Genomic DNA, 26,014 nt, shown 5'->3' on the forward strand with positions numbered 1-26,014 from the left:
CCGAAGCTTTATTCAGACATGTTTTTAGATATTAGTGTTTATCCGAAGCTTTATTCAGACATGTTTTTAGATATTAGTGTTTATCCGAAGCTTTATTCAGACATGTTTTTAGGTATTAGTGTTTAACTGAAGCTTTGTTCAGACATGTTTTTAGATATTAGTGTTTAACTGAAGCTTTGTTCAGACATGTTTTTAGATATTAGTGTTTAACTGAAGCTTTGTTCAGACATGTTTTTAGATATTAGTGTTTATCCGAAGCTTTATTCAGACATGTTTTTAGATATTAGTGTTTAACTGAAGGTTTATGCAGACATGTTTTTAGATATTAGTGTTTAACTGAAGGTTTATGCAGACATGTTTTTAGATATTAGTGTTTAACTGAAGCTTTGTTCAGACATCTTTTTAGATATTAGTGTTTAACTGAAGGTTTATGCAGACATGTTTTTAGATATTAGTGTTTAACTGAAGCTTTGTTCAGACATGTTTTTAGATATTAGTGTTTAACTGAAGCTTTGTTCAGACATGTTTTTAGATATTAGTGTTTATCCAAAGCTTTATTCAGACATGTTTTTAGATATTAGTGTTTATCTGAAGCTTTGTTCAGACATGTTTTTAGGAGTGTTTATCCGAAGCTTTATTCAGACATGTTTTTAGATATTAGTGTTTATCCGAAGCTTTATTCAGACATGTTTTTAGATATTAGTGTTTATCCGAAGCTTTATTCAGACATGTTTTTAGATATTAGTGTTTAACTGAAGCTTTGTTCAGACATGTTTTTAGATATTAGTGTTTAACTGAAGCTTTGTTCAGACATGTTTTTAGATATTAGTGTTTAACTGAAGCTTTGTTCAGACATGTTTTTAGATATTAGTGTTTATCCGAAGCTTTATTCAGACATGTTTTTAGATATTAGTGTTTAACTGAAGGTTTATGCAGACATGTTTTTAGATATTAGTGTTTAACTGAAGCTTTGTTCAGACATGTTTTTAGATATTAGTGTTTAACTGAAGCTTTGTTCAGACAGGTTTTTAGATATTAGTGTTTAACTGAAGCTTTGTTCAGACAGGTTTTTAGATATTAGTGTTTAACTGAAGGTTTATGCAGACATGTTTTTAGATATTAGTGTTTAACTGAAGGTTTATGCAGACATGTTTTTAGATATTAGTGTTTAACTGAAGCGTTGTTCAGACATGTTTTTAGATATTAGTGTTTAACTGAAGCTTTGTTCAGACATGTTTTTAGATATTAGTGTTTGACTGAAGCTTTGTTCAGACATGTTTTTAGATATTAGTGTTTATCCGAAGCTTTATTCAGACATGTTTTTAGATATTAGTGTTTATCCGAAGCTTTATTCAGACATGTTTTTAGATATTAGTGTTTAACTGAAGCGTTGTTCAGACATGTTTTTAGATATTAGTGTTTAACTGAAGCTTTGTTCAGATATGTTTTTAGATATTAGTGTTTAACTGAAGGTTTATGCAGACATGTTTTTGGATATTAGTGTTTAACTGAAGGTTTATGCAGACATGTTTTTAGATATTAGTGTTTAACTGAAGCTTTGTTCAGACATGTTTTTGGATATTAGTGTTTATCCGAAGCTTTATTCAGACATGTTTTTAGATATTAGTGTTTAACTGAAGCTTTGTTCAGACATCTTTTTAGATATTAGTGTTTATCCGAAGCTTTATTCAGACATGTTTTTAGATATTAGTGTTTAACTGAAGCTTTGTTCAGACATGTTTTTAGATATTAGTGTTTAACTGAAGCTTTGTTCAGACATGTTTTTAGATATTAGTGTTTAACTGAAGCTTTGTTCAGACATGTTTTTAGATCTTAGTGTTTAACTGAAGCTTTGTTCAGACAGGTTTTTAGATATTAGTGTTTAACTGAAGCTTTGTTCAGACACGTTTTTAGATATGTGTTTATCCGAAGCTTTATTCAGACATGTTTTTAGATATTAGTGTTTAACTGAAGGTTTATGCAGACATGTTTTTAGATAATAGTGTTTAACTGAAGCTTTATGCAGACATGTTTTTAGATATTGGTGTTTAACTGAAGTTTTATGTAGACATGTTTTTAGATATTTGTGTCTAACCGAAGGTTTATGCAGACATGTTTTTAGATATTAGTGTGTAGCCAAAGTTTTATGCAGACATGTTTCGATATTTGTGTCTAACCAAAGGTTTATGCAGACATGTTTTTAGATATTAGTGTGCAGCCAAAGTTTTATGTAGACATGTTTTTAGATATTTCTGTCTACCCGAAGGTTTATGCAGACATGTTTTTAGATATTAGTGTTTAACTGAAGCTTTGTTCAGACATGTTTTTAGATATTAGTGTTTAACTGAAGCTTTGTTCAGACATGTTTTTAGATATTAGTGTTTAACTGAAGCTTTGTTCAGACATGTTTTTAGATATTAGTGTTTATCCGAAGCTTTATTCAGACATGTTTTTAGATATTAGTGTTTAACTGAAGGTTTATGCAGACATGTTTTTAGATATTAGTGTTTAACTGAAGCTTTGTTCAGACATGTTTTTAGATATTAGTGTTTAACTGAAGCTTTGTTCAGACAGGTTTTTAGATATTAGTGTTTAACTGAAGCTTTGTTCAGACAGGTTTTTAGATATTAGTGTTTAACTGAAGGTTTATGCAGACATGTTTTTAGATATTAGTGTTTAACTGAAGGTTTATGCAGACATGTTTTTAGATATTAGTGTTTAACTGAAGCGTTGTTCAGACATGTTTTTAGATATTAGTGTTTAACTGAAGCTTTGTTCAGACATGTTTTTAGATATTAGTGTTTGACTGAAGCTTTGTTCAGACATGTTTTTAGATATTAGTGTTTATCCGAAGCTTTATTCAGACATGTTTTTAGATATTAGTGTTTATCCGAAGCTTTATTCAGACATGTTTTTAGATATTAGTGTTTAACTGAAGCGTTGTTCAGACATGTTTTTAGATATTAGTGTTTAACTGAAGCTTTGTTCAGATATGTTTTTAGATATTAGTGTTTAACTGAAGGTTTATGCAGACATGTTTTTGGATATTAGTGTTTAACTGAAGGTTTATGCAGACATGTTTTTAGATATTAGTGTTTAACTGAAGCTTTGTTCAGACATGTTTTTGGATATTAGTGTTTATCCGAAGCTTTATTCAGACATGTTTTTAGATATTAGTGTTTAACTGAAGCTTTGTTCAGACATCTTTTTAGATATTAGTGTTTATCCGAAGCTTTATTCAGACATGTTTTTAGATATTAGTGTTTAACTGAAGCTTTGTTCAGACATGTTTTTAGATATTAGTGTTTAACTGAAGCTTTGTTCAGACATGTTTTTAGATATTAGTGTTTAACTGAAGCTTTGTTCAGACATGTTTTTAGATCTTAGTGTTTAACTGAAGCTTTGTTCAGACAGGTTTTTAGATATTAGTGTTTAACTGAAGCTTTGTTCAGACACGTTTTTAGATATGTGTTTATCCGAAGCTTTATTCAGACATGTTTTTAGATATTAGTGTTTAACTGAAGGTTTATGCAGACATGTTTTTAGATAATAGTGTTTAACTGAAGCTTTATGCAGACATGTTTTTAGATATTGGTGTTTAACTGAAGTTTTATGTAGACATGTTTTTAGATATTTGTGTCTAACCGAAGGTTTATGCAGACATGTTTTTAGATATTAGTGTGTAGCCAAAGTTTTATGCAGACATGTTTCGATATTTGTGTCTAACCAAAGGTTTATGCAGACATGTTTTTAGATATTAGTGTGCAGCCAAAGTTTTATGTAGACATGTTTTTAGATATTTCTGTCTACCCGAAGGTTTATGCAGACATGTTTTTAGATATTAGTGTTTAACTGAAGCTTTGTTCAGACATGTTTTTAGATATTAGTGTTTAACTGAAGCTTTGTTCAGACATGTTTTTAGATATTAGTGTTTAACTGAAGCTTTGTTCAGACATGTTTTTAGATATTAGTGTTTAACTGAAGGTTTATGCAGACATGTTTTTAGATAATAGTGTTTAACTGAAGCTTTATGCAGACATGTTTTTAGATATTTGTGTCTAACCGAAGGTTCATGCAGACATGTTTTTAGATATTAGTGTGTAGCCAAAGTTTTATGCAGACATGTTTCGATATTTGTGTCTAACCGAAGGTTTATGCAGACATGTTTTTAGATATTAGTGTGCAGCCAAAGTTTTATGTAGACATGTTTTTAGATATTTCTGTCTAACTGAAGGTTTATGCAGACATGTTTTTAGATATTAGTGTGTAGCCAAAGTTTTATGCAGACATGTTTTTAGATATTTGTGCCTAACCAAAGGTTCACAGAGAGAAGTTTTTGTTATCTCCTCAGAGATGTAGTAATGCAATGCAATTTTAATATTCGATAAGCAAGGTCGATTTTGATTGACACCAGCATAAATGACAAATGTAAGATGTGTGCACTTCACAAAGAAATACAACAAATTCCCATTTACTAATTAAGAGAAGACTTCAAAAACACGAAACAATCCAGCCAAATTGACTTCATAGCATCCAATGCCTTAACCAAATGCATATTCACAACTTATTACTCCAGTTCTCTCCACGGTATCAATTAGAAACTTACTTGAGTAGTTCCAAAATTCCGATGACAATATCATTGACGTAACAGAAGCCAGAAGCCTGAGAATGAAAATAAACAAGTAACGTTCACCAATAAACCAAAAAGAAACATAAAACAAACAAAACTTTCTTAGGATTTCTTAATACCTTCCCAACCTTCTACTTCGCTCTGCACCACCTCAAACAACGCCTCACTGTGCCTCACCCCATCACCCCCCGAGCCTTTTATCCTCATCCTGCCCTCTCTCCTCTCATTGCTCTTCTGCAATCTCTGACATACTATCAACAGGTCTCCCTACCTCCCCCTCTCCTCCCTCATCTTACCCTACACCTACCCTCCCATGTCCTGTAACCGATGCTCCCCCTCCTCTTCCTTAACGATATGGACCTAAAAAACATCCAGGGCCTTCGCTCAAACCTAGTTGATCTCTCGATACAGGTTGCTTCTGACAAACCAGACTTAATCTGCTTAACAGAAACTTCCTCCCTCAAGATATCTCTGATTCCTTAATATCTCTCCATGGTTACTCCCTCCTCCTGTATGATAGACCTGAGCCTCGTCCTGTTGGTGGGGTTGCTATCTTTATCAACAACTCTTCCTCACTGTCCTTGCACTGCCCTCACTCCACCACACCCCCAGGAGTACCTCTGGCTACGGCATCCCCTCCGCTCCCACCTTTTGTTCATATGTGTGTTGTGCTGTCCTCCAAACAACGCTGACTCCATTTACAACTCACTGTCCGACAACATGGACCAACTTCTATCCACTCATCCCAACTCTCTCTTCCTCATATGTGGTGACTTCAACTGTCATCATGCCAGCTGGCTGGGTGTGAGCACCTCTCGCACCAGCCATGGCACCTCAACAAAGCACCTCTGCGACTCATTGGGACTGACACAATCTGTCAATTTCCCGACCCAGATCTCAGTCAACGGTAAATCATCTCTTCTAGATGTGGTTTTGACTAACTTCCCTGAAAATGTCTGCTGCTCTTCTTCTGCTCCAATCGGCTCATCTGATCATGTGCTTGTTAAAGTGGACATCTCTCTGACCATTCTCAGAGAGCCTCCTCAGCGTTGACGAGTCTGGCATTTCACTCAGGCCAACTGGCATGGTCTTCAAGCAGCCATCAATCATCTGGACTGGTCTCCCATCTCTACCGCCTCTGACATCAACTCATCCTGGGAATTCTTCCAAAGTAAATTGCTCTCTCATGCACAGATTTATCCCATCTCGTCTTCAGTTGTCATACCCTTCCTCCCGTCCATGGTACACGGAATCTTGTGGTGAGACAGTTGCCCTGAAACAACTTGCCTTTGCTTCATGAAAGGTAAATCCAACTGAAGTTGATCTCCATTCCTTCCACAAAGCTCGGAACACGTGTCTACCCGTGGGAGAGCAAGGAAACAATATCTCTCTACTGTCAAGACTGAACTCTCATACCTGTCTCCCTCCTCCAAATCCTGGTGGTATCTGGTCAAATCTTTTTCTGATGTTTGTTCCCTCTCCATCTCCTCCCTTACCTCAAACGGCTACACAGCTGACTGCACATGAAAAAGCTGAATGCCTAAACTCTGTGTTTGCCTCAAAATCTTGTGTCCCAAACCCATCTCTCTCTGTACCCACCTTACCCAGTCGAACCCAGCTGCTCCTGGACCCTGTGTCCTTCTCTCCTGACAAGGTGAAGATTCTGTCAAACCTGAACTCTGATTCTGCAAATGGACCAGACGGCTTCAGCCCACGGGTCCTAAAATAATGCTCTGCCGCTCTTTCACACCCTCTCTCTGTTCTCTTCACCCTCTGTTTTGCTCAAGATCATCTGCTATCAGTTTGGAAATCAGCCAACATTAGATTTGAGATTTACCACTTTACACGAAAAAGGTGCAAAAACCGAGCCTTGCAACTACAGACCAAACAGCCTGTAATAATCAGCAACGTCATGGAATCCATCATTGCTTCTGATATCATATTCCTTCCTCTTCTCCAATGCCTTGATCTCTAATCATCAATTTGGATTCAGTCCAGGTCATTCTACTCTGGACATGCTGCTTCTGCTGTCTCAACAATGGATGGAGGTCCTCAATGCCAAACAGGAAATCAGAGCTGTCTCCCTCGATATATCTCGTGCCTTCGATACGGTCTGGCACCCTGCCCTGCTCTCCAAAGTCTCCTCTTATGGTATCCGTGGAAACCTCCACGCATGGCATGCCGACTTCCTCTCCTATCGAAGTCAACGTGTGGCTCCAAATGGAATCCTCTCATCTCCACTTCCTGTCCAGGCTGGCGTTCCTCAAGGCAGTGTTCTGGGCCCTGGTGCTTTTTCTGGTCTTCATCAAAGATCTCTCTGACTCTCTGGAAAATCCTCTCTATCGCTTTGCTGATGACTCCACTCACTGACACTCCCCATATCTCGACCCTCAGATCGAAAGGCAGCAGCCTCTTCACTCTCTGTTGACCTGGATTAAATCACAATCTGGTCAAACAAATGGAACATGTCTTTAAATCCTGACAAATCTCGTCTCTCCATAAAGACCGCCTGGAAAACCCACCCATCTACTTTCTCAACAATCCTCTCGAAGAAGTTCTGCCGCTACAGCTTTTAGGCCTCACTGTCTGTCATGATTTTTCCTGGGAAAACCACATTTCCAAGCTGGCCTCCAAAGCCAGTAGCCGACTGGGCATCCTCCATTGTGAGAAGTCCTTTCTGGGCACTTCTGAGCTCCTCACCACATACAAAGCTTTCATCCGCAGCTTGATGGAACACTGCTCTCCCCTCTGGGCTGGTGATCCTGCCTCACACCTAGCTCGGCTTCACGCTGTAAAAACCAAAGCTTTCAGAATCATTGGAATCTCCCGTGATGAAACTGATTCTGAGGGCCTTTCACTCGCTCACCGCAGGCAGGTTGGTGGTCTTTCTGTCTGCTACCGACTCCTCTCCGGCCTAGCTCCCCCTACTCTGTACCCCAAATATTCCTTCAGGATGCACAAGATCTGCCAGTAACCATCTTCTGGTGAAACTACAAAAATCAAGACTCTCTGCTCACCTTCACTCTTTCATTCCTCTTTTCTCCCGCCTCTGGAACAAACTCCCACAATCTATTCAATCCCACTCCTCCCTCCAGGTCTTCAAAACAGCTGTTCACCACCATCTCTTATCTTCCCCATCCAAAATTTTGATCTTTTCTACCCCTGTGAAAACACCCCAAATCTACCTCTTTCAATCTCCAACTTCTTTCCTGAAATTACTAGTAGTGTTCATTTGTTTTATACCATGTACCCCTCCCCCTCCCTCTCCCTTCCACAGATCTACCGACGTCCCTGTTCTCTATTGTTGTTATGCTTGTATGCTTTCCTCTCTCTCGTCTCCCGCTCCCTTTATTGTACGTTTTATGTGTCCGTGAATGTTTTCGTGTTTAATGTGTTGGCTCCTACACGAGCCTCGACTTTGTATACAAAAATAAAAAAATTAATATAACATGGTCCAAGCACATTGGTAACAAATCACCTCAAATTTCTTTGCATGATGAAGTCCACCAGACCAATTGATGGCAATATCACACATCTGCAAACAAACAGTGATCATTTAGTGCACAATTCCAAACAAACCAGGTCCTCCTACCTCAAAATAAAGAACAGCGACATGGCTGTGATGAAATGAATGATTAAAAGATGACAAACAAGACAGAAAATGAAGAATGAATCAGAATCAAAAGAAGTAGTGAACCGAGATAAGTCGATAGAATGAATTTTGCTCTCAATATAACAAGGAGAAAAAGACAAAATGTCATATCCCCCGTGGTTTTAGTAATTTTGCTGTACGAGTTAAAGGCCGCCAGTCGGCCATCTTTGGTTGGATTACAAAACAAAATCTTCTGCATATGTATACTCATGTATTGTCTTTGCGCCAAGTTTGAACAAAATCGGTTCATGCATGTCGATAAATGGTTGGGGACACATTTAACAAAATGGCCACCAATCGACAATCTTGGATCTGATCTAGACAAAAACAAGCGTTACGCGTAGGTCCCCCGTCGGTGAAGTGATGCGAGTTGACAAAGTGGAAGACGCAAGGCGGCCATCTTGGATTTTGACGTGGCGACCCAATTTTCAATAGCATTCTTCCTTTTGCCTGGATACACCCACACACCAGATTAGAAGTTGGTACTTCGCTTATTTTTCAAGATATTCCGCTCACAAGGTTCAGACATACATGGCGGCGGCCATCTTGGATTTTGACGTGGCGACCCAATTTTCAATAGCGTTCTTCTTTATGCGTAGGTACACCCACACACCAGATTAGAAGTTAGTAGTTCATTTTTTTTTCAAGATATTCCACTCACAAGGTTCAGACATACATGGCGGCGGCCATCTTGGATTTTGCCGTGGCGACCTAATTTTCAATATGGTTCTTCCATATGCCTAGTTGCACCCACACACCAAATGAGAATTCGGTCCTTCACTTACGCACGCACGGACGGACGGACGGAGGGGAAAACCATAGTCCCCCTTTCGCTCCGCGGTGCGACGGGGGACAAAAAGGCCTGCATATGCAAGCCATCATTTATTGTCTGTGTGCCATGTTTGACAAGATCAGTAAATGCATGTCTGAAAAATGGTTGAGGACATGTTCAAGATTGGGGTTTTTTTCCAACTAAAATGGCTGTCAGTCAGCCATCTTTGATCGCATCATGATACAAAATGATGTGCATATGGAAAACCATCATGTATCGTCTTTGTGCCAAGTATGAACAAAATTGGTCCATAAATGTCCGATATGGTTACGGACCGACGCACGGATGGACGAGACCCAATCCATAAGTCCCCATTTCCAAATAAGTCGAACGGGGGCTTATAATGCAAGTGTGTCATGCAATTGTACCACGTGTGACATTGCAGGGTAAGGGTGTCATTTGTTAACCACTTAGTACTCGACTTCCATGCATATAACACAAGTAATCGTGCTGAAAAGAAGACCACGCCACCACAAAGGTTCAGCATTACGGAGCATGGAGGTGCTTTCAAATTGATGCTTGGTGAAGATGTCATCTTCAGTTGATCTCATCATCTCACTCCCCACTCATCTTTAGTTAATCTCATCATCTCACTTTTAGTTAATCTCATCATCTCACTCCCCACTCATCTTTAATCTCATCATCTCACTCCCACTCATCTTTAGTTAATCTCATCATCTCACTCCCACTCATCTTTAGTTAATCTCATCATCTCACTCCCACTCATCTTTAGTTAATCTCATCATCTCACTCCCACTCATCTTTAGTTAATCTCATCATCTCACTCCCACTCATCTTTAGTTAATCTCATCATCTCACTCCCACTCATCTTTAGTTAATCTCATCATCTCACTCCCACTCATCTTTAGTTAATCTCATCATCTCACTCCCACTCATCTTTAGTTAATCTCATCATCTCACTCCCCACTCATCTTTAGTTAATCTCATCATCTCACTCCCCACTCATCTTTAGTTAATATCATCATCTCACACCCACTCATCTTTAGTTAATCTCATCATCTCACTCCCACTCATCTTTAGTTAATCTCATCATCTCACTCCCCACTCATCTTTAGTTAATCTCATCATCTTTCCCCATTCATCTTTAGTTAATCTCATCATCTCCCTCCCCATTCATCTTTAGTTAATCTCATCATCTCACTCCCACTCATCTTTAGTTAATCTCATCATCTCACTCTCCACTCATCCTTAGTTAATCTCATCTTCTCACTCCCCACTCATCTTTAGTTAATCTCATCATCTCACTCCCCATTCATCTTTAGTTAATCTCATCATCTCAATCCCCACTCATCTTTAGTTAATCTCATCATCTCATTCCCCACTCATCTTTAGTTAATCTCATCATCTCACTCCCCACTCATCTTTAGTTAATGTCATCATCTCACTCCCCACTCATCTTTAATTAATCTCATAATCTCACTCCCACTCATCTTTAGTTAATCTCATCATCTCACTCCCCATTCATCTTTAGTGAATCTCATCATCTCAATCCCCACTCATCTTTAGTTAATCTCATCATCTCAATCCCCACTCATCTTTAGTTAATCTCATCATCTCATTCCCCACTCATCTTTAGTTAATCTCATCATCTCACTCCCCACTCATCTTTAGTTAATCTCATCATCTCATTCCCCACTCATCTTTAGTTAATCTCATCATCACTCCCCACTCATCTTTAGTTAATCTCATCATCTCACTCCCCACTCATCTTTAGTTAATCTCATCATCACTCCCCACTCATCTTTAGTTAATCTCATCATCTCACTCCCCACTCATCTTTAGTTAATCTCATCATCACTGCCCACTCATCTTTAGTTAATCTCATCATCTCATTCCCCACTCATCCTTAGTTAATCTCATCATCTCACTCCCCACTCATCTTTAGTTAATCTCATCATCTCATTCCCCACTCCTCTTTAGTTAATCTCATCATCTCACTCCCCACTCATCTTTAGTTAATCTCATCATCTCACTCCCCACTCATCTTTAGTTAATCTCATCATCTCACTCCCCACTCATCTTTAGTTAATCCCATCATCTCACTCCCCACTCATCTTTAGTTAATCTCATCATCTCACTCCCCACTCATCGTTAGTTAATCTCATCATCTCTCACCACTCATCTTTAGTTCATCCCATCATCTCACTTCCCATTCATCTTTAGTTAATCTCATCATCTCACTCCCCACTCATCTTTAGTTAATCTCATCATCTCTCCCCACTCATCTTTAGTTAATCTCATCATCTCACTCCCCACTCATCTTTAGTTAATCTCATCATCTCACACACCATTCATCTTTAGTTAATCTCATCATCTCACTCCCCACTCATCTTTAGTTAATCTCTTCATCTCTCCCCATTCATCTTTAGTTCATCCCATCATCTCACTCCCCACTCATCTTTAGTTAATCCCATCATCTCACTCCCCACTCATCTTTAGTTAATCTCATCATCTCACTCCCCACTCATCTTTAGTTAATCCCATCATCTCACTCCCCACTCATCTTTAGTTAATCTCATCATCTCACTCCCCACTCATCTTTAGTTAATCCCATCATCTCACTCCCCACTCATCTTTAGTTAATCTCATCATCTCACTCCCCACTCATCTTTAGTTCATCCCATCATCTCACTTCCCATTCATCTTTAGTTAATCTCATCATCATCTCCCCACTCATCTTTAGTTAATCTCATCATCTCACTCCCCACTCATCTTTAGTTAATCTCATCATCTCTCCCCACTCATCTTTAGTTCATCCCATCATCTCACTTCCCCTTCATCTTTAGTTAATCTCATCATCTCACTCCCCACTCATCTTTAGTTAATCTCATCATCTCTCCCCACTCATCTTTAGTTAATCTCATCATCTCACTCCCCACTCATCTTTAGTTAATCTCATCATCTCTCCCCACTCATCTTTAGTTAATCCCATCATCTCACTCCCCACTCATCTTTAGTTAATCTCATCATCTCACTCCCCACTCATCTTTAGTTAATCCCATCATCTCACTCCCCACTCATCTTTAGTTAATCTCATCATCTCACTCCCCACTCATCTTTAGTTAATCTCATCATCTCTCCCCACTCATCTTTAGTTCATCCCATCATCTCACTTCCCATTCATCTTTAGTTAATCTCATCATCTCACTCCCCACTCATCTTTAGTTAATCTCATCATCTCACTCCCCACTCATCTTTAGTTAATCTCATCATCTCTCCCCACTCATCTTTAGTTAATCTCATCATCTCACTCCCCACTCATCTTTAGTTAATCTCATCATCTCACTCCCCACTCATCTTTAGTTAATCTCATCATCTCTCCCCATTCATCTTTAGTTCATCCCATCATCTCACTTCCCACTCATCTTTAGTTCAGCCCATCATCTCACTCCCCACTCATCTTTAGTTAATCCCATCATCTCACTCCCCACTCATCTTTAGTTAATCTCATCATCTCACTCCCCACTCATCTTTAGTTAATCTCATCATCTCCCTCCCCACTCATCTTTAGTTAATCTCATCATCTCACTCCCCACTCATCTTTAGTTAATCTCATCATCTCTCCCCATTCATCTTTAGTTCATCCCATCATCTCACTTCCCACTCATCTTTAGTTCAGCCCATCATCTCACTCCCCACTCATCTTTAGTTGATCTCATCATCTCACTCCCCACTCATCTTTAGTTAATATCATCATCTCACTCCCCACTCATCTTTAGTTAATATCATCATCTCACTCCCCACTCATCTTTAGTTAATCTCATCATCTCACTCCCCACTCATCTTTAGTTAATATCATCATCTCACTCCCCACTCATCTTTAGTTAATCTCATCATCTCACTCCCCACTCATCTTTAGTTAATCTCATCATCTCACTCCCCACTCATCTTTAGTTAATCTCATCATCTCACTCCCCACTCATCTTTAGTTAATATCATCATCTCACTCCCCACTCATCTTTAGTTAATATCATCATCTCACTCCCCACTCATCTTTAGTTAATCTCATCATCTCACTCCCCAGTCATCTTTAGTTAATCTCATCATCTCACTCCCCACTCATCTTTAGTTCATCTCATCATCTCACTCCCCACTCATCTTTAGTTAATCTCATCATCTCACTCCCCACTCATCTTTAGTTAATCTCATCATCTCACTCCCCATTCATCTTTAGTTAATCTCATCATCTCCCTCCCACTCATCTTTAGTTAATCTCATCATCTCACTCCCACTCATCTTTAGTTAATCTCATCATCTCACTCCCCACTCATCTTTAGTTAATCTCATCATCTCCCTCCCCACTCATCTTTAGTTAATCTCATCATCTCACTCCCCACTCATCTTTAGTTAATCTCATCATCTCACTCCCCACGCATCTTTAGTTAATCTCATCATCTCACTCCCCACTCATCTTTAGTTAATCTCATCATCTCACTCCCCACTCATCTTTAGTTAATCTCATCATCTCACTCCCCACGCATCTTTAGTTAATCTCATCATCTCACTCCCCACTCATCTTTAGTTAATCTCATCATCTCACTCCCCACTCATCTTTAGTTAATCTCATCATCTCACTCCCCACTCATCTTTAGTTAATCTCATCATCTCCCTCCCCACTCATCTTTAGTTAATCTCATCATCTCACTCCCCACTCATCTTTAGTTAATCTCATCATCTCCCTCCCCACTCATCTTTAGTTAATCTCATCATCTCCCTCCCCACTCATCTTTAGTTAATCTCATCATCTCACTCCCCACTCATCTTTAGTTAATCTCATCATCTCACTCCCCACTCATCTTTAGTTAATCTCATCATCTCACTCCCCACTCATCTTTAGTTAATCTCATCATCTCCCTCCCCACTCATCTTTAGTTAATCTCATCATCTCACTCCCCACGCATCTTTAGTTAATCTCTTCATCTCACTCCCCACTCATCTTTAGTTAATCTCATCATCTCACTCCCCACTCATCTTTAGTTAATCTCATCATCTCACTCCCCATGCATCTTTAGTTAATCTCATCATCTCACTCCCCACTCATCTTTAGTTAATCTCATCATCTCACTCCCCACTCATCTTTAGTTAATCTCATCATCTCACTCCCCACTCATCTTTAGTTAATCTCATCATCTCACTCCCCATTCATCTTTAGTTAAACTCATCATCTCCCTCCCACTCATCTTTAGTTAATCTCATCATCTCACTCCCACTCATCTTTAGTTAATCTCATCATCTCACTCCCCACTCATCTTTAGTTAATCTCATCATCTCACTCCCCACGCATCTTCAGTTAATCTCATCATCTCACTCCCCACTCATCTTTAGTTAATTTCATCATCTCACTCCCCACTCATCTTTAGTTCATCTCATCATCTCACTCCCCACTCATCTTTAGTTCATCTCATCATCTCACTCCCCACTCATCTTTAGTTCATCTCATCATCTCACTCCCCACTCATCTTTAGTTCATCTCATCATCTCACTCCCCACTCATCTTTAGTTAATCTCATCATCTCACTCCCCACTCATCTTTAGTTAATTTCATCATCTCACTCCCCACTCATCTTTAGTTCATCTCATCATCTCACTCCCCACTCATCTTTAGTTCATCTCATCATCACTCCCCACTCATCTTTAGTTAATCTCATCATCTCACTCCCCACTCATCTTTAGTTAATCTCATCATCTCACTCCCCACTCATCTTTAGTTAATTTCATCATCTCACTCCCCACTTATCTTTAGTTCATCTCATCATCTCACTCCCCACTCATCTTTAGTTAATCTCATCATCTCACTCCCCACTCATCTTTAGTTAATCTCATCATCTCACTCCCAACTCATCTTTAGTTAATCTCATCATCTCTCCCCATTCATCTTTAGTTCATCCCATCATCTCACTTCCCATTCATCTTTAGTTAATCTCATCATCTCTCCCCACTCATCTTTAGTTGATCTCATCATCTCACTCCCCACTCATCTTTAGTTAATCTCATCATCTCTCCCCACTCATCTTTAGTTAATCTCATCATCTCTCCCCACTCATCTTTAGTTAATCTCATCATCTCTCCCCACTCATCTTTAGTTAATCTCATCATCTCTCCCCATTCATCTTAAGTTCATCCCATCATCTCACTCCCCACTCATCTTTAGTTAATCTCATCATCTCTCCCCATTCATCTTTAGTTAATATCATCTCACTCCCCACTCATCTTTAGTTGATCTCATCATCTCACTCCCCACTCATCTTTAGTTAATCTCATCATCTCTCCCCACTCATCTTTAGTTAATCTCATCATCTCTCCCCATTCATCTTTAGTTCATCCCATCATCTCACTCCCCACTCATCTTTAGTTAATCTCATCATCTCACTTCCCACTCATCTTTAGTTAATCTCATCATCTTTAGTTAATCTCATCATCTCACCCCATTCATCTTTAGTTCATCCCATCATCTCACTCCCCACTCATCTTTAGTTAATCTCATCATCTCTCCCCATTCATCTTTAGTTAATCTCATCATCTCACTCCCCACTCATCTTTAGTTAACCTCATCATCTCACTCCCCACTCATCCTTAGTTAATCTCATCATCTCACTCCCCACTCATCTTTAGTTAATCTCATCATCTCACTCCCCACTCATCTTTAGTTCATCTCATCATCTCACTCCCCACTCATCCTTAGTTAATCTCATCATCTCACTCCCCACTCATCCTTAGTTAATCTCATCATCTCACTCCCCACTCATCTTTAGTTAACCTCATCATCTCACTCCCCACTCATCCTTAGTTAATCTCATCATCTCACTCCCCACTCATCCTTAGTTAATCTCATCATCACTCCCCACTCATCCTTAGTTAATCTCATCATCTCACTCCCCACTCATCTTTAGTTAATCTCATCATCTCACTCCCCACTCATCCTTAGTTAATCTCATCATCTCACTCCCCTCTCATCTTTAGTTAATCTCATCATCTCACTCCCCACTCATCTTTAGTTAATCTCATCATCACTCTCCACTCATCTTTAGTTAATCTCATCATCTCACTCCCCACTCATCTTTAGTTAATCTCATCATCTCACTCCCCACTCATCTTTAGTTAATCTCATCATCTCACTCCCCATTCATCTTTAGTTAATCTCATCATCTCACTCCCCACTCATCTTTAGTTAATCTCATCATCTCACTCCCCACTCATCCTTAGTTAATCTCATAATCTCACTCCCCACTCATCTTTAGTTAATCTCATCATCTCACTCCCCACTCATCTTTAGTTAATCTCATCATCTCACTCCCCATTCATCTTTAGTTAATCTCATCATCTCACTCCCCACTCATCTTTAGTTAATCTCATCATCTCACTCCCCACTCATCTTTAGTTAATCTCATCATCTCACTCCCCACTCATCCTTAGTTAATCTCATAATCTCACTCCCCACTCATCTTTAGTTAATCTCATCATCTCACTCCCCACTCATCCTTAGTTAATCTCATCATCTCACTCCCCACTCATCTTTAGTTAATCTCATCATCTCACTCCCCACTCATCCTTAGTTAATCTCATCATCTCACTCCCCACTCATCTTTAGTTAATCTCATCATCTCACTCCCCACTCATCTTTAGTTAATCTCATCATCTCACTCCCCACTCATCTTTAGTTAATCTCATCATCTCACTCCCCACTCATCCTTAGTTAATCTCATCATCTCACTCCCCACTCATCCTTAGTTAATCTCATCATCTCACTCCCCACTCATCTTTAGTTAATCTCATCATCTCACTCCCCACTCATCTTTAGTTAATCTCATCATCTCACTCCCCACTCATCTTTAGTTAATCTCATCATCTCACTCCCCACTCATCTTTAGTTAATCTCATCATCTCACTCCCCACTCATCTTTAGTTAATCTCATCATCTCACTCCCCACTCATCTTTAGTTAATCTCATCATCTCACTCCCCACTCATCTTTAGTTAATCTCATCATCTCACTCCCCACTCATCTTTAGTTAATCTCATCATCTCACTTCCCATTCATCTTTAGTTAATCTCATCATCTCACTCCCCACTCATCTTTAGTTAATCTCATCATCTCACTCCCCACTCATCTTTAGTTAATCTCATCATCTCACTCCCCACTCATCTTTAGTTAATCTCATCATCTCACTCCCCATTCATCTTTAGTTAATCTCATCATCTCACTTCCCACTCATCTTTAGTTAATCTCATCATCTCCCTCCCCACTCATCTTTAGTTGATCTCATCATCTCACTTCCCACTCATCTTTAGTTAATCTCATCATCTCCCTCCCCACTCATCTTTAGTTGATCTCATCATCTCACTTCCCACTCATCTTTAGTTAATCTCATCATCTCACTTCCCACTCATCTTTAGTTGATCTCATCATCTCACTTCCCACTCATCTTTAGTTAATCTCATCATCTCACTTCCCACTCATCTTTAGTTAATCTCATCATCTCATTCCCCACTCATCTTTAGTTAATCTCATCATCTCACTTCCCACTCATCTTTAGTTAATCTCATCATCTCACTTCCCACTCATCTTTAGTTAATCTCATCATCTCACTTCCCACTCATCTTTAGTTAATCTCATCATCTCATTCCCCACTCATCTTTAGTTAATCTCATCATCTCACTTCCCACTCATCCTTAGTTAATCTCATCATCTCACTTCCCATTCATCTTTAGTTAATCTCATCCTCTCACTTCCCACTCATCTTTAGTTGATCTCATCATCTCATTCCCCACTCATCTTTAGTTCATCTCATCATCTCACTTCCCATTCATCTTTAGTTAATCTCATCATCTCACTCCCCACTCATCTTTAGTTCATCTCATCATCTCACTTCCCATTCATCTTTAGTTAATCTCATCATCTCACTCCCCACTCATCTTTAGTTAATCTCATCATCTCACTTCCCATTCATCTTTAGTTAATCTCATCCTCTCACTTCCCATTCATCTTTAGTTGATCTCATCATCTCACTCCCCACTCATCTTTAGTTCATCTCATCATCTCACTTCCCATTCATCTTTAGTTAATCTCATCATCTCACTCCCCACTCATCTTTAGTTCATCTCATCATCTCACTTCCCATTCATCTTTAGTTAATCTCATCATCTCACTCCCCACTCATCTTTAGTTAATCTCATAATCTCACTTCCCATTCATCTTTAGTTGATCTCATCATCTCACTCCCCATTCATCTTTAGTTGATCTCATCATCTCACTCCCCACTCATCTTTAGTTGATCTCATCATCTCACTTCCCATTCATCTTTAGTTGATCTCATCATCTCACTCCCCACTCATCTTTAGTTAATCTCATCATCTCACTTCCCATTCATCTTTAGTTGATCTCATCATCTCACTCCCCACTCATCCTTAGTTCATCTCATAATCTCACTTCCCATTCATCTTTAGTTGATCTCATCATCTCACTCCCCATTCATCTTTAGTTAATCTCATCATCTCACTTCCCATTCATCTTTAGTTAATCTCATCATCTCACTTCCCATTCATCTTTAGTTGATCTCATCATCTCACTCCCCACTCATCCTTAGTTCATCTCATAATCTCACTTCCCATTCATCTTTAGTTGATCTCATCATCTCACTCCCCATTCATCTTTAGTTAATCTCATAATCTCACTTCCCATTCATCTTTAGTTGATCTCATCATCTCACTCCCCATTCATCTTTAGTTGATCTCATCATCTCACTCCCCACTCATCTTTAGTTGATCTCATCATCTCACTTCCCATTCATCTTTAGTTGATCTCATCATCTCACTCCCCACTCATCTTTAGTTAATCTCATCATCTCACTTCCCATTCATCTTTAGTTGATCTCATCATCTCACTCCCCACTCATCTTTAGTTCATCTCATAATCTCACTTCCCATTCATCTTTAGTTAATCTCATCATCTCACTCCCCACTCATCTTTAGTTAATCTCATCATCTCACTCCCCACTCATCTTTAGTTAATCTCATCATCTCACTCCCCACTCATCCTTAGTTAATCTCATAATCTCACTCCCCACTCATCTTTAGTTAATCTCATCATCTCACTCCCCACTCATCTTTAGTTAATCTCATCATCTCACTCCCCACTCATCTTTAGTTAATCTCATCATCTCACTCCCCACTCATCTTTAGTTAATCTCATCATCTCACTCCCCACTCATCTTTAGTTAATCTCATCATCTCACTCCCCATTCATCTTTAGTTAATCTCATCATCTCACTCCCCACTCATCTTTAGTTAATCTCATCATCTCACTCCCAACTCATCTTTAGTTAATCTCATCATCTCACTCCCCACTCATCTTTAGTTAATCTCATCATCTCACTCCCAACTCATCTTTAGTTAATCTCATCATCTCAATCCCCACTCATCTTTAGTTAATCTTATCATCTCACTCCCAACTCATCTTTAGTTAATCTCATCATCTCACTCCCCATTCATCTTTAGTTAATCTCATCATCTCACTCCCAACTCATCTTTAGTTAATCTCATCATCTCACTCCCCACTCATCTTTAGTTAATCTCATCATCTCACTCCCAACTCATCTTTAGTTAATCTCATCATCTCAATCCCCACTCATCTTTAGTTAATCTTATCATCTCACTCCCAACTCATCTTTAGTTAATCTCATCATCTCACTCCCAACTCATCTTTAGTTAATCTCATCATCTCACTCCCCATTCATCTTTAGTTAATCTCATCATCTCACTCCCAACTCATCTTTAGTTAATCTCATCATCTCACTCCCCACTCATCTTTAGTTAATCTCATCATCTCACTCCCAACTCATCTTTAGTTAATCTCATCATCTCAATCCCCACTCATCTTTAGTTAATCTTATCATCTCACTCCCAACTCATCTTTAGTTAATCTTATCATCTCACTCCCAACTCATCTTTAGTTAATCTCATCATCTCACTCCCAACTCATCTTTAGTTAATCTCATCATCTCACTCCCCACTCATCTTTAGTTAATCTTATCATCTCACTCCCAACTCATCTTTAGTTAATCTCATCATCTCACTCCCAACTCATCTTTAGTTAATCTTATCATCTCACTCCCCACTCATCTTTAGTTAATCTTATCATCTCACTCCCAACTCATCTTTAGTTAATCTCATCATCTCACTCCCAACTCATCTTTAGTTAATCTCATCATCTCACTCCCCACTCATCTTTAGTTAATCTTATCATCTCACTCCCAACTCATCTTTAGTTAATCTCATCATCTCACTCCCAACTCATCTTTAGTTAATCTCATCATCTCACTCCCCACTCATCCTTAGTTAATCTCATCATCTCACTCCCCACTCATCTTTAGTTAATCTCATCATCTCACTCCCCACTCATCCTTAGTTAATCTCATCATCTCACTCCCCACTCATCTTTAGTTAATCTCATCATCTCACTCCCCACTCATCTTTAGTTAATCTCATCATCTCACTCCCCACTCATCTTTAGTTAATCTCATCATCTCACTCCCCACTCATCTTTAGTTAATCTCATCGTCACACTCCCCATTCATCTTTAGTTAATCTCATCATCTCACTCCCCACTCATCTTTAGTTAATCTCATCATCTCACTCCCCACTCATCTTTAGTTAATCTCATCATCTCACTCCCCACTCATCTTTAGTTAATCTCATCGTCACACTCCCCACTCATCTTTAGTTAATCTCATCATCTCACTCCCCACTCATCTTTAGTTAATCTCATCATCTCACTTCCCATTCATCTTTAGTTAATCTCATCATCTCACTCCCCACTCATCTTTAGTTAATCTCATCATCTCACTCCCCACTCATCTTTAGTTAATCTCATCATCTCACTCCCCACTCATCTTTAGTTAATCTCATCATCACACTCCCCATTCATCTTTAGTTAATCTCATCATCTCACTCCCCACTCATCTTTAGTTAATCTCATCATCTCACTTCCCATTCATCTTTAGTTAATCTCATCATCTCACTCCCCACTCATCTTTAGTTAATCTCATCATCTCACTCCCCACTCATCTTTAGTTAATCTCATCATCTCACTCCCCACTCATCTTTAGTTAATCTCATCATCTCACTTCCCATTCTTTAGTTAATCTCATCATCTCACTCCCCACTCATCTTTAGTTAATCTCATCATCTCACTCCCCACTCATCTTTAGTTGATCTCATCATCTCACTCCCCACTCATCTTTAGTTAATCTCATCATCTCACTTCCCATTCATCTTTAGTTAATCTCATCATCTCACTCCCCACTCACCTTTAGTTAATCTCATCATCTCACTCCCCACTCATCTTTAGTTAATCTCATCATCTCACTCCCCACTCATCTTTAGTTAATCTCATCATCTCACTCCCCACTCATCTTTAGTTAATCTCATCATCTCACTCCCCACTCATCTTTAGTTAATCTCATCATCTCACTTCCCATTCATCTTTAGTTGATCTCATCATCTCACTTCCCATTCATCTTTAGTTGATCTCATCATCTCACTTCCCATTCATCTTTAGTTGATCTCATCATCTCACTCCCCACTCATGTTTAGTTAATCTCATCATCTCACTTCCCATTCATCTTTAGTTGATCTCATCATCTCACTTCCCATTCATCTTTAGTTGATCTCATCATCTCACTCCCCACTCATGTTTAGTTAATCTCATCATCTCACTCCCCACTCATCTTTAGTTAATCTCATCATCTCACTCCCCACTCATCTTTAGTTAATCTCATCATCTCACTCCCCACTCATCTTTAGTTAATCTCATCATCTCACTCCCCACTCATCTTTAGTTGATCTCATCATCTCACTCCCCACTCATCTTTAGTTAATCTCATCATCTCACTCCCAACTCATCTTTAGTTAATCTCATCATCTCACTTCCCACTCATCTTTAGTTAATCTCATCATCTCACTCCCCACGCATCTTTAGTTAATCTCTTCATCTCACTCCCCACTCATCTTTAGTTAATCTCATCATCTCACTCCCCACTCATCTTTAGTTAATCTCATCATCTCACTCCCCATGCATCTTTAGTTAATCTCATCATCTCACTCCCCACTCATCTTTAGTTAATCTCATCATCTCACTCCCCACTCATCTTTAGTTAATCTCATCATCTCACTCCCCACTCATCTTTAGTTAATCTCATCATCTCACTCCCCACTCATCTTTAGTTAATCTCATCATCTCACTTCCCATTCATCTTTAGTTGATCTCATCATCTCACTTCCCATTCATCTTTAGTTGATCTCATCATCTCACTTCCCATTCATCTTTAGTTGATCTCATCATCTCACTCCCCACTCATGTTTAGTTAATCTTATCATCTCAATCCCCACTCATCTTTAGTTAATCTCATCATCTCACTCCCCACTCATCTTTAGTTAATCTCATCATCACTCCCCATTCATCTTTAGTTAATCTCATCATCTCACTCCCCACTCATCTTTAGTTAATCTCATCATCTCACTCCCCACTCATCTTTAGTTAATCTCATCATCTCACTTCCCACTCATCTTTAGTTAATCTCATCATCTCACTTCCCACTCATCTTTAGTTAATCTCATCATCTCACTCCCCACTCATCTTTAGTTAATCTCATCATCTCACTCCCAACTCATCTTTAGTTAATCTCATCATCTCACTTCCCACTCATCTTTAGTTAATCTCATCATCTCACTCCCCACGCATCTTTAGTTAATCTCTTCATCTCACTCCCCACTCATCTTTAGTTAATCTCATCATCTCACTCCCCACTCATCTTTAGTTAATCTCATCATCTCACTCCCCATGCATCTTTAGTTAATCTCATCATCTCACTCCCCACTCATCTTTAGTTAATCTCATCATCTCACTCCCCACTCATCTTTAGTTAATCTCATCATCTCACTCCCCACTCATCTTTAGTTAATCTCATCATCTCACTCCCCATTCATCTTTAGTTAAACTCATCATCTCCCTCCCACTCATCTTTAGTTAATCTCATCATCTCACTCCCCATTCATCTTTAGTTAAACTCATCATCTCCCTCCCACTCATCTTTAGTTCATCTCATCATCTCACTCCCCACTCATCTTTAGTTCATCTCATCATCTCACTCCCCACTCATCTTTAGTTAATCTCATCATCTCACTCCCCACTCATCTTTAGTTAATCTCATCATCTCACTCCCCACTCATCTTTAGTTAATTTCATCATCTCACTCCCCACTTATCTTTAGTTCATCTCATCATCTCACTCCCCACTCATCTTTAGTTAATCTCATCATCTCACTCCCCACTCATCTTTAGTTAATCTCATCATCTCACTCCCCACTCATCTTTAGTTAATCTCATCATCTCACTCCCCACTCATCTTTAGTTAATTTCATCATCTCACTCCCCACTTATCTTTAGTTCATCTCATCATCTCACTCCCCACTCATCTTTAGTTAATCTCATCATCTCACTCCCCACTTATCTTTAGTTCATCTCATCATCTCACTCCCCACTCATCTTTAGTTAATCTCATCATCTCACTCCCCACTCATCTTTAGTTAATCTCATCATCTCTCCCCATTCATCTTTAGTTCATCCCATCATCTCACTTCCCATTCATCTTTAGTTAATCTCATCATCTCTCCCCACTCATCTTTAGTTGATCTCATCATCTCACTCCCCACTCATCTTTAGTTAATCTCATCATCTCTCCCCACTCATCTTTAGTTAATCTCATCATCTCTCCCCATTCATCTTAAGTTCATCCCATCATCTCACTCCCCACTCATCTTTAGTTAATCTCATCATCTCTCCCCATTCATCTTTAGTTAATCTCATCATCTCACTCCCCACTCATCTTTAGTTAACCTCATCATCTCACTCCCCACTCATCTTTAGTTGATCTCATCATCTCACTCCCCACTCATCTTTAGTTAATCTCATCATCTCTCCCCACTCATCTTTAGTTAATCTCATCTCTCCCCATTCATCTTTAGTTCATCCCATCATCTCACTCCCCACTCATCTTTAGTTAATCTCATCATCTCACTTCCCACTCATCTTTAGTTAATCTCATCATCTTTAGTTAATCTCATCATCTCACCCCATTCATCTTTAGTTCATCCCATCATCTCACTCCCCACTCATCTTTAGTTAATCTCATCATCTCTCCCCATTCATCTTTAGTTAATCTCATCATCTCACTCCCCACTCATCTTTAGTTAACCTCATCATCTCACTCCCCACTCATCCTTAGTTAATCTCATCATCTCACTCCCCACTCATCTTTAGTTAATCTCATCATCTCACTCCCCACTCATCTTTAGTTCATCTCATCATCTCACTCCCCACTCATCCTTAGTTAATCTCATCATCTCACTCCCCACTCATCCTTAGTTAATCTCATCATCTCACTCCCCACTCATCTTTAGTTAACCTCATCATCTCACTCCCCACTCATCCTTAGTTAATCTCATCATCTCACTCCCCACTCATCCATAGTTAATCTCATCATCACTCCCCACTCATCCTTAGTTAATCTCATCATCTCACTCCCCACTCATCTTTAGTTAATCTCATCATCTCACTCCCCACTCATCCTTAGTTAATCTCATCATCTCACTCCCCTCTCATCTCTAGTTAATCTCATCATCTCACTCCCCACTCATCTTTAGTTAATCTCATCATCTCACTCCCCACTCATCTTTAGTTAATCTCATCATCTCACTCCCCACTCATCTTTAGTTAATCTCATCATCTCACTCCCCATTCATCTTTAGTTAATCTCATCATCTCACTCCCCACTCATCTTTAGTTAATCTCATCATCTCACTCCCCACTCATCTTTAGTTAATCTCATCATCTCACTCCCCACTCATCTTTAGTTAATCTCATCATCTCACTCCCCACTCATCCTTAGTTAATCTCATAATCTCACTCCCCACTCATCTTTAGTTAATCTCATCATCTCACTCCCCACTCATCCTTAGTTAATCTCATCATCTCACTCCCCACTCATCTTTAGTTAATCTCATCATCTCACTCCCCACTCATCCTTAGTTAATCTCATCATCTCACTCCCCACTCATCTTTAGTTAATCTCATCATCTCACTCCCCACTCATCTTTAGTTAATCTCATCATCTCACTCCCCACTCATCTTTAGTTAATCTCATCATCTCACTCCCCACTCATCTTTAGTTAATCTCATCATCTCACTCCCCACTCATCTTTAGTTAATCTCATCATCTCACTCCCCACTCATCTTTAGTTAATCTCATCATCTCACTCCCCACTCATCCTTAGTTAATCTCATCATCTCACTCCCCACTCATCTTTAGTTAATCTCATCATCTCACTCCCCACTCATCTTTAGTTAATCTCATCATCTCACTCCCCACTCATCCTTAGTTAATCTCATTATCTCACTCCCCACTCATCTTTAGTTAATCTCATCATCTCACTCCCCACTCATCTTTAGTTAATCTCATCATCTCACTCCCCACTCATCTTTAGTTAATCTCATCATCTCACTCCCCACTCATCTTTAGTTAATCTCATCATCTCACTCCCCACTCATCTTTAGTTAATCTCATCATCTCACTCCCCACTCATCTTTAGTTAATCTCATCATCTCACTCCCCACTCATCTTTAGTTAATCTCATCATCTCACTTCCCATTCATCTTTAGTTAATCTCATCATCTCACTTCCCATTCATCTTTAGTTAATCTCATCATCTCACTTCCCATTCATCTTTAGTTAATCTCATCATCTCACTCCCCACTCATCCTTAGTTAATCTCATCATCTCACTCCCCACTCATCTTTAGTTAATCTCATCATCTCACTCCCCACTC

At 39.1% G+C, this 26,014-nt stretch overlaps 1 protein-coding gene across 6 annotated transcripts in view; it reads right to left on the bottom strand.

Annotated features, from left to right (window-relative positions):
- The window catches only part of HDAC3 (histone deacetylase 3), a gene marked incomplete at its 5' end in the record, with an annotated part of 72,401 nt that overhangs the window by 24,515 nt on the left and 21,872 nt on the right, over positions 1 to 26,014 (bottom strand). For all 6 annotated transcript variants that reach the window (XR_013621650.1, XR_013621649.1, XR_013621647.1 and 3 more), the window contains 2 exon segments: positions 4,607 to 4,662; positions 8,109 to 8,165. Coding sequence is in view for 2 of the 6 variants with exons in the window: in XM_078769238.1 (XP_078625364.1) it covers positions 4,607 to 4,662; positions 8,109 to 8,165 (113 nt within the window).

This window comes from Myxine glutinosa, unplaced genomic scaffold (assembly GCF_964187855.1).
Source record: "Myxine glutinosa unplaced genomic scaffold, kmMyxGlut1.1 SCAFFOLD_1758, whole genome shotgun sequence".
Taxonomy (NCBI): domain Eukaryota; kingdom Metazoa; phylum Chordata; class Myxini; order Myxiniformes; family Myxinidae; genus Myxine; species Myxine glutinosa.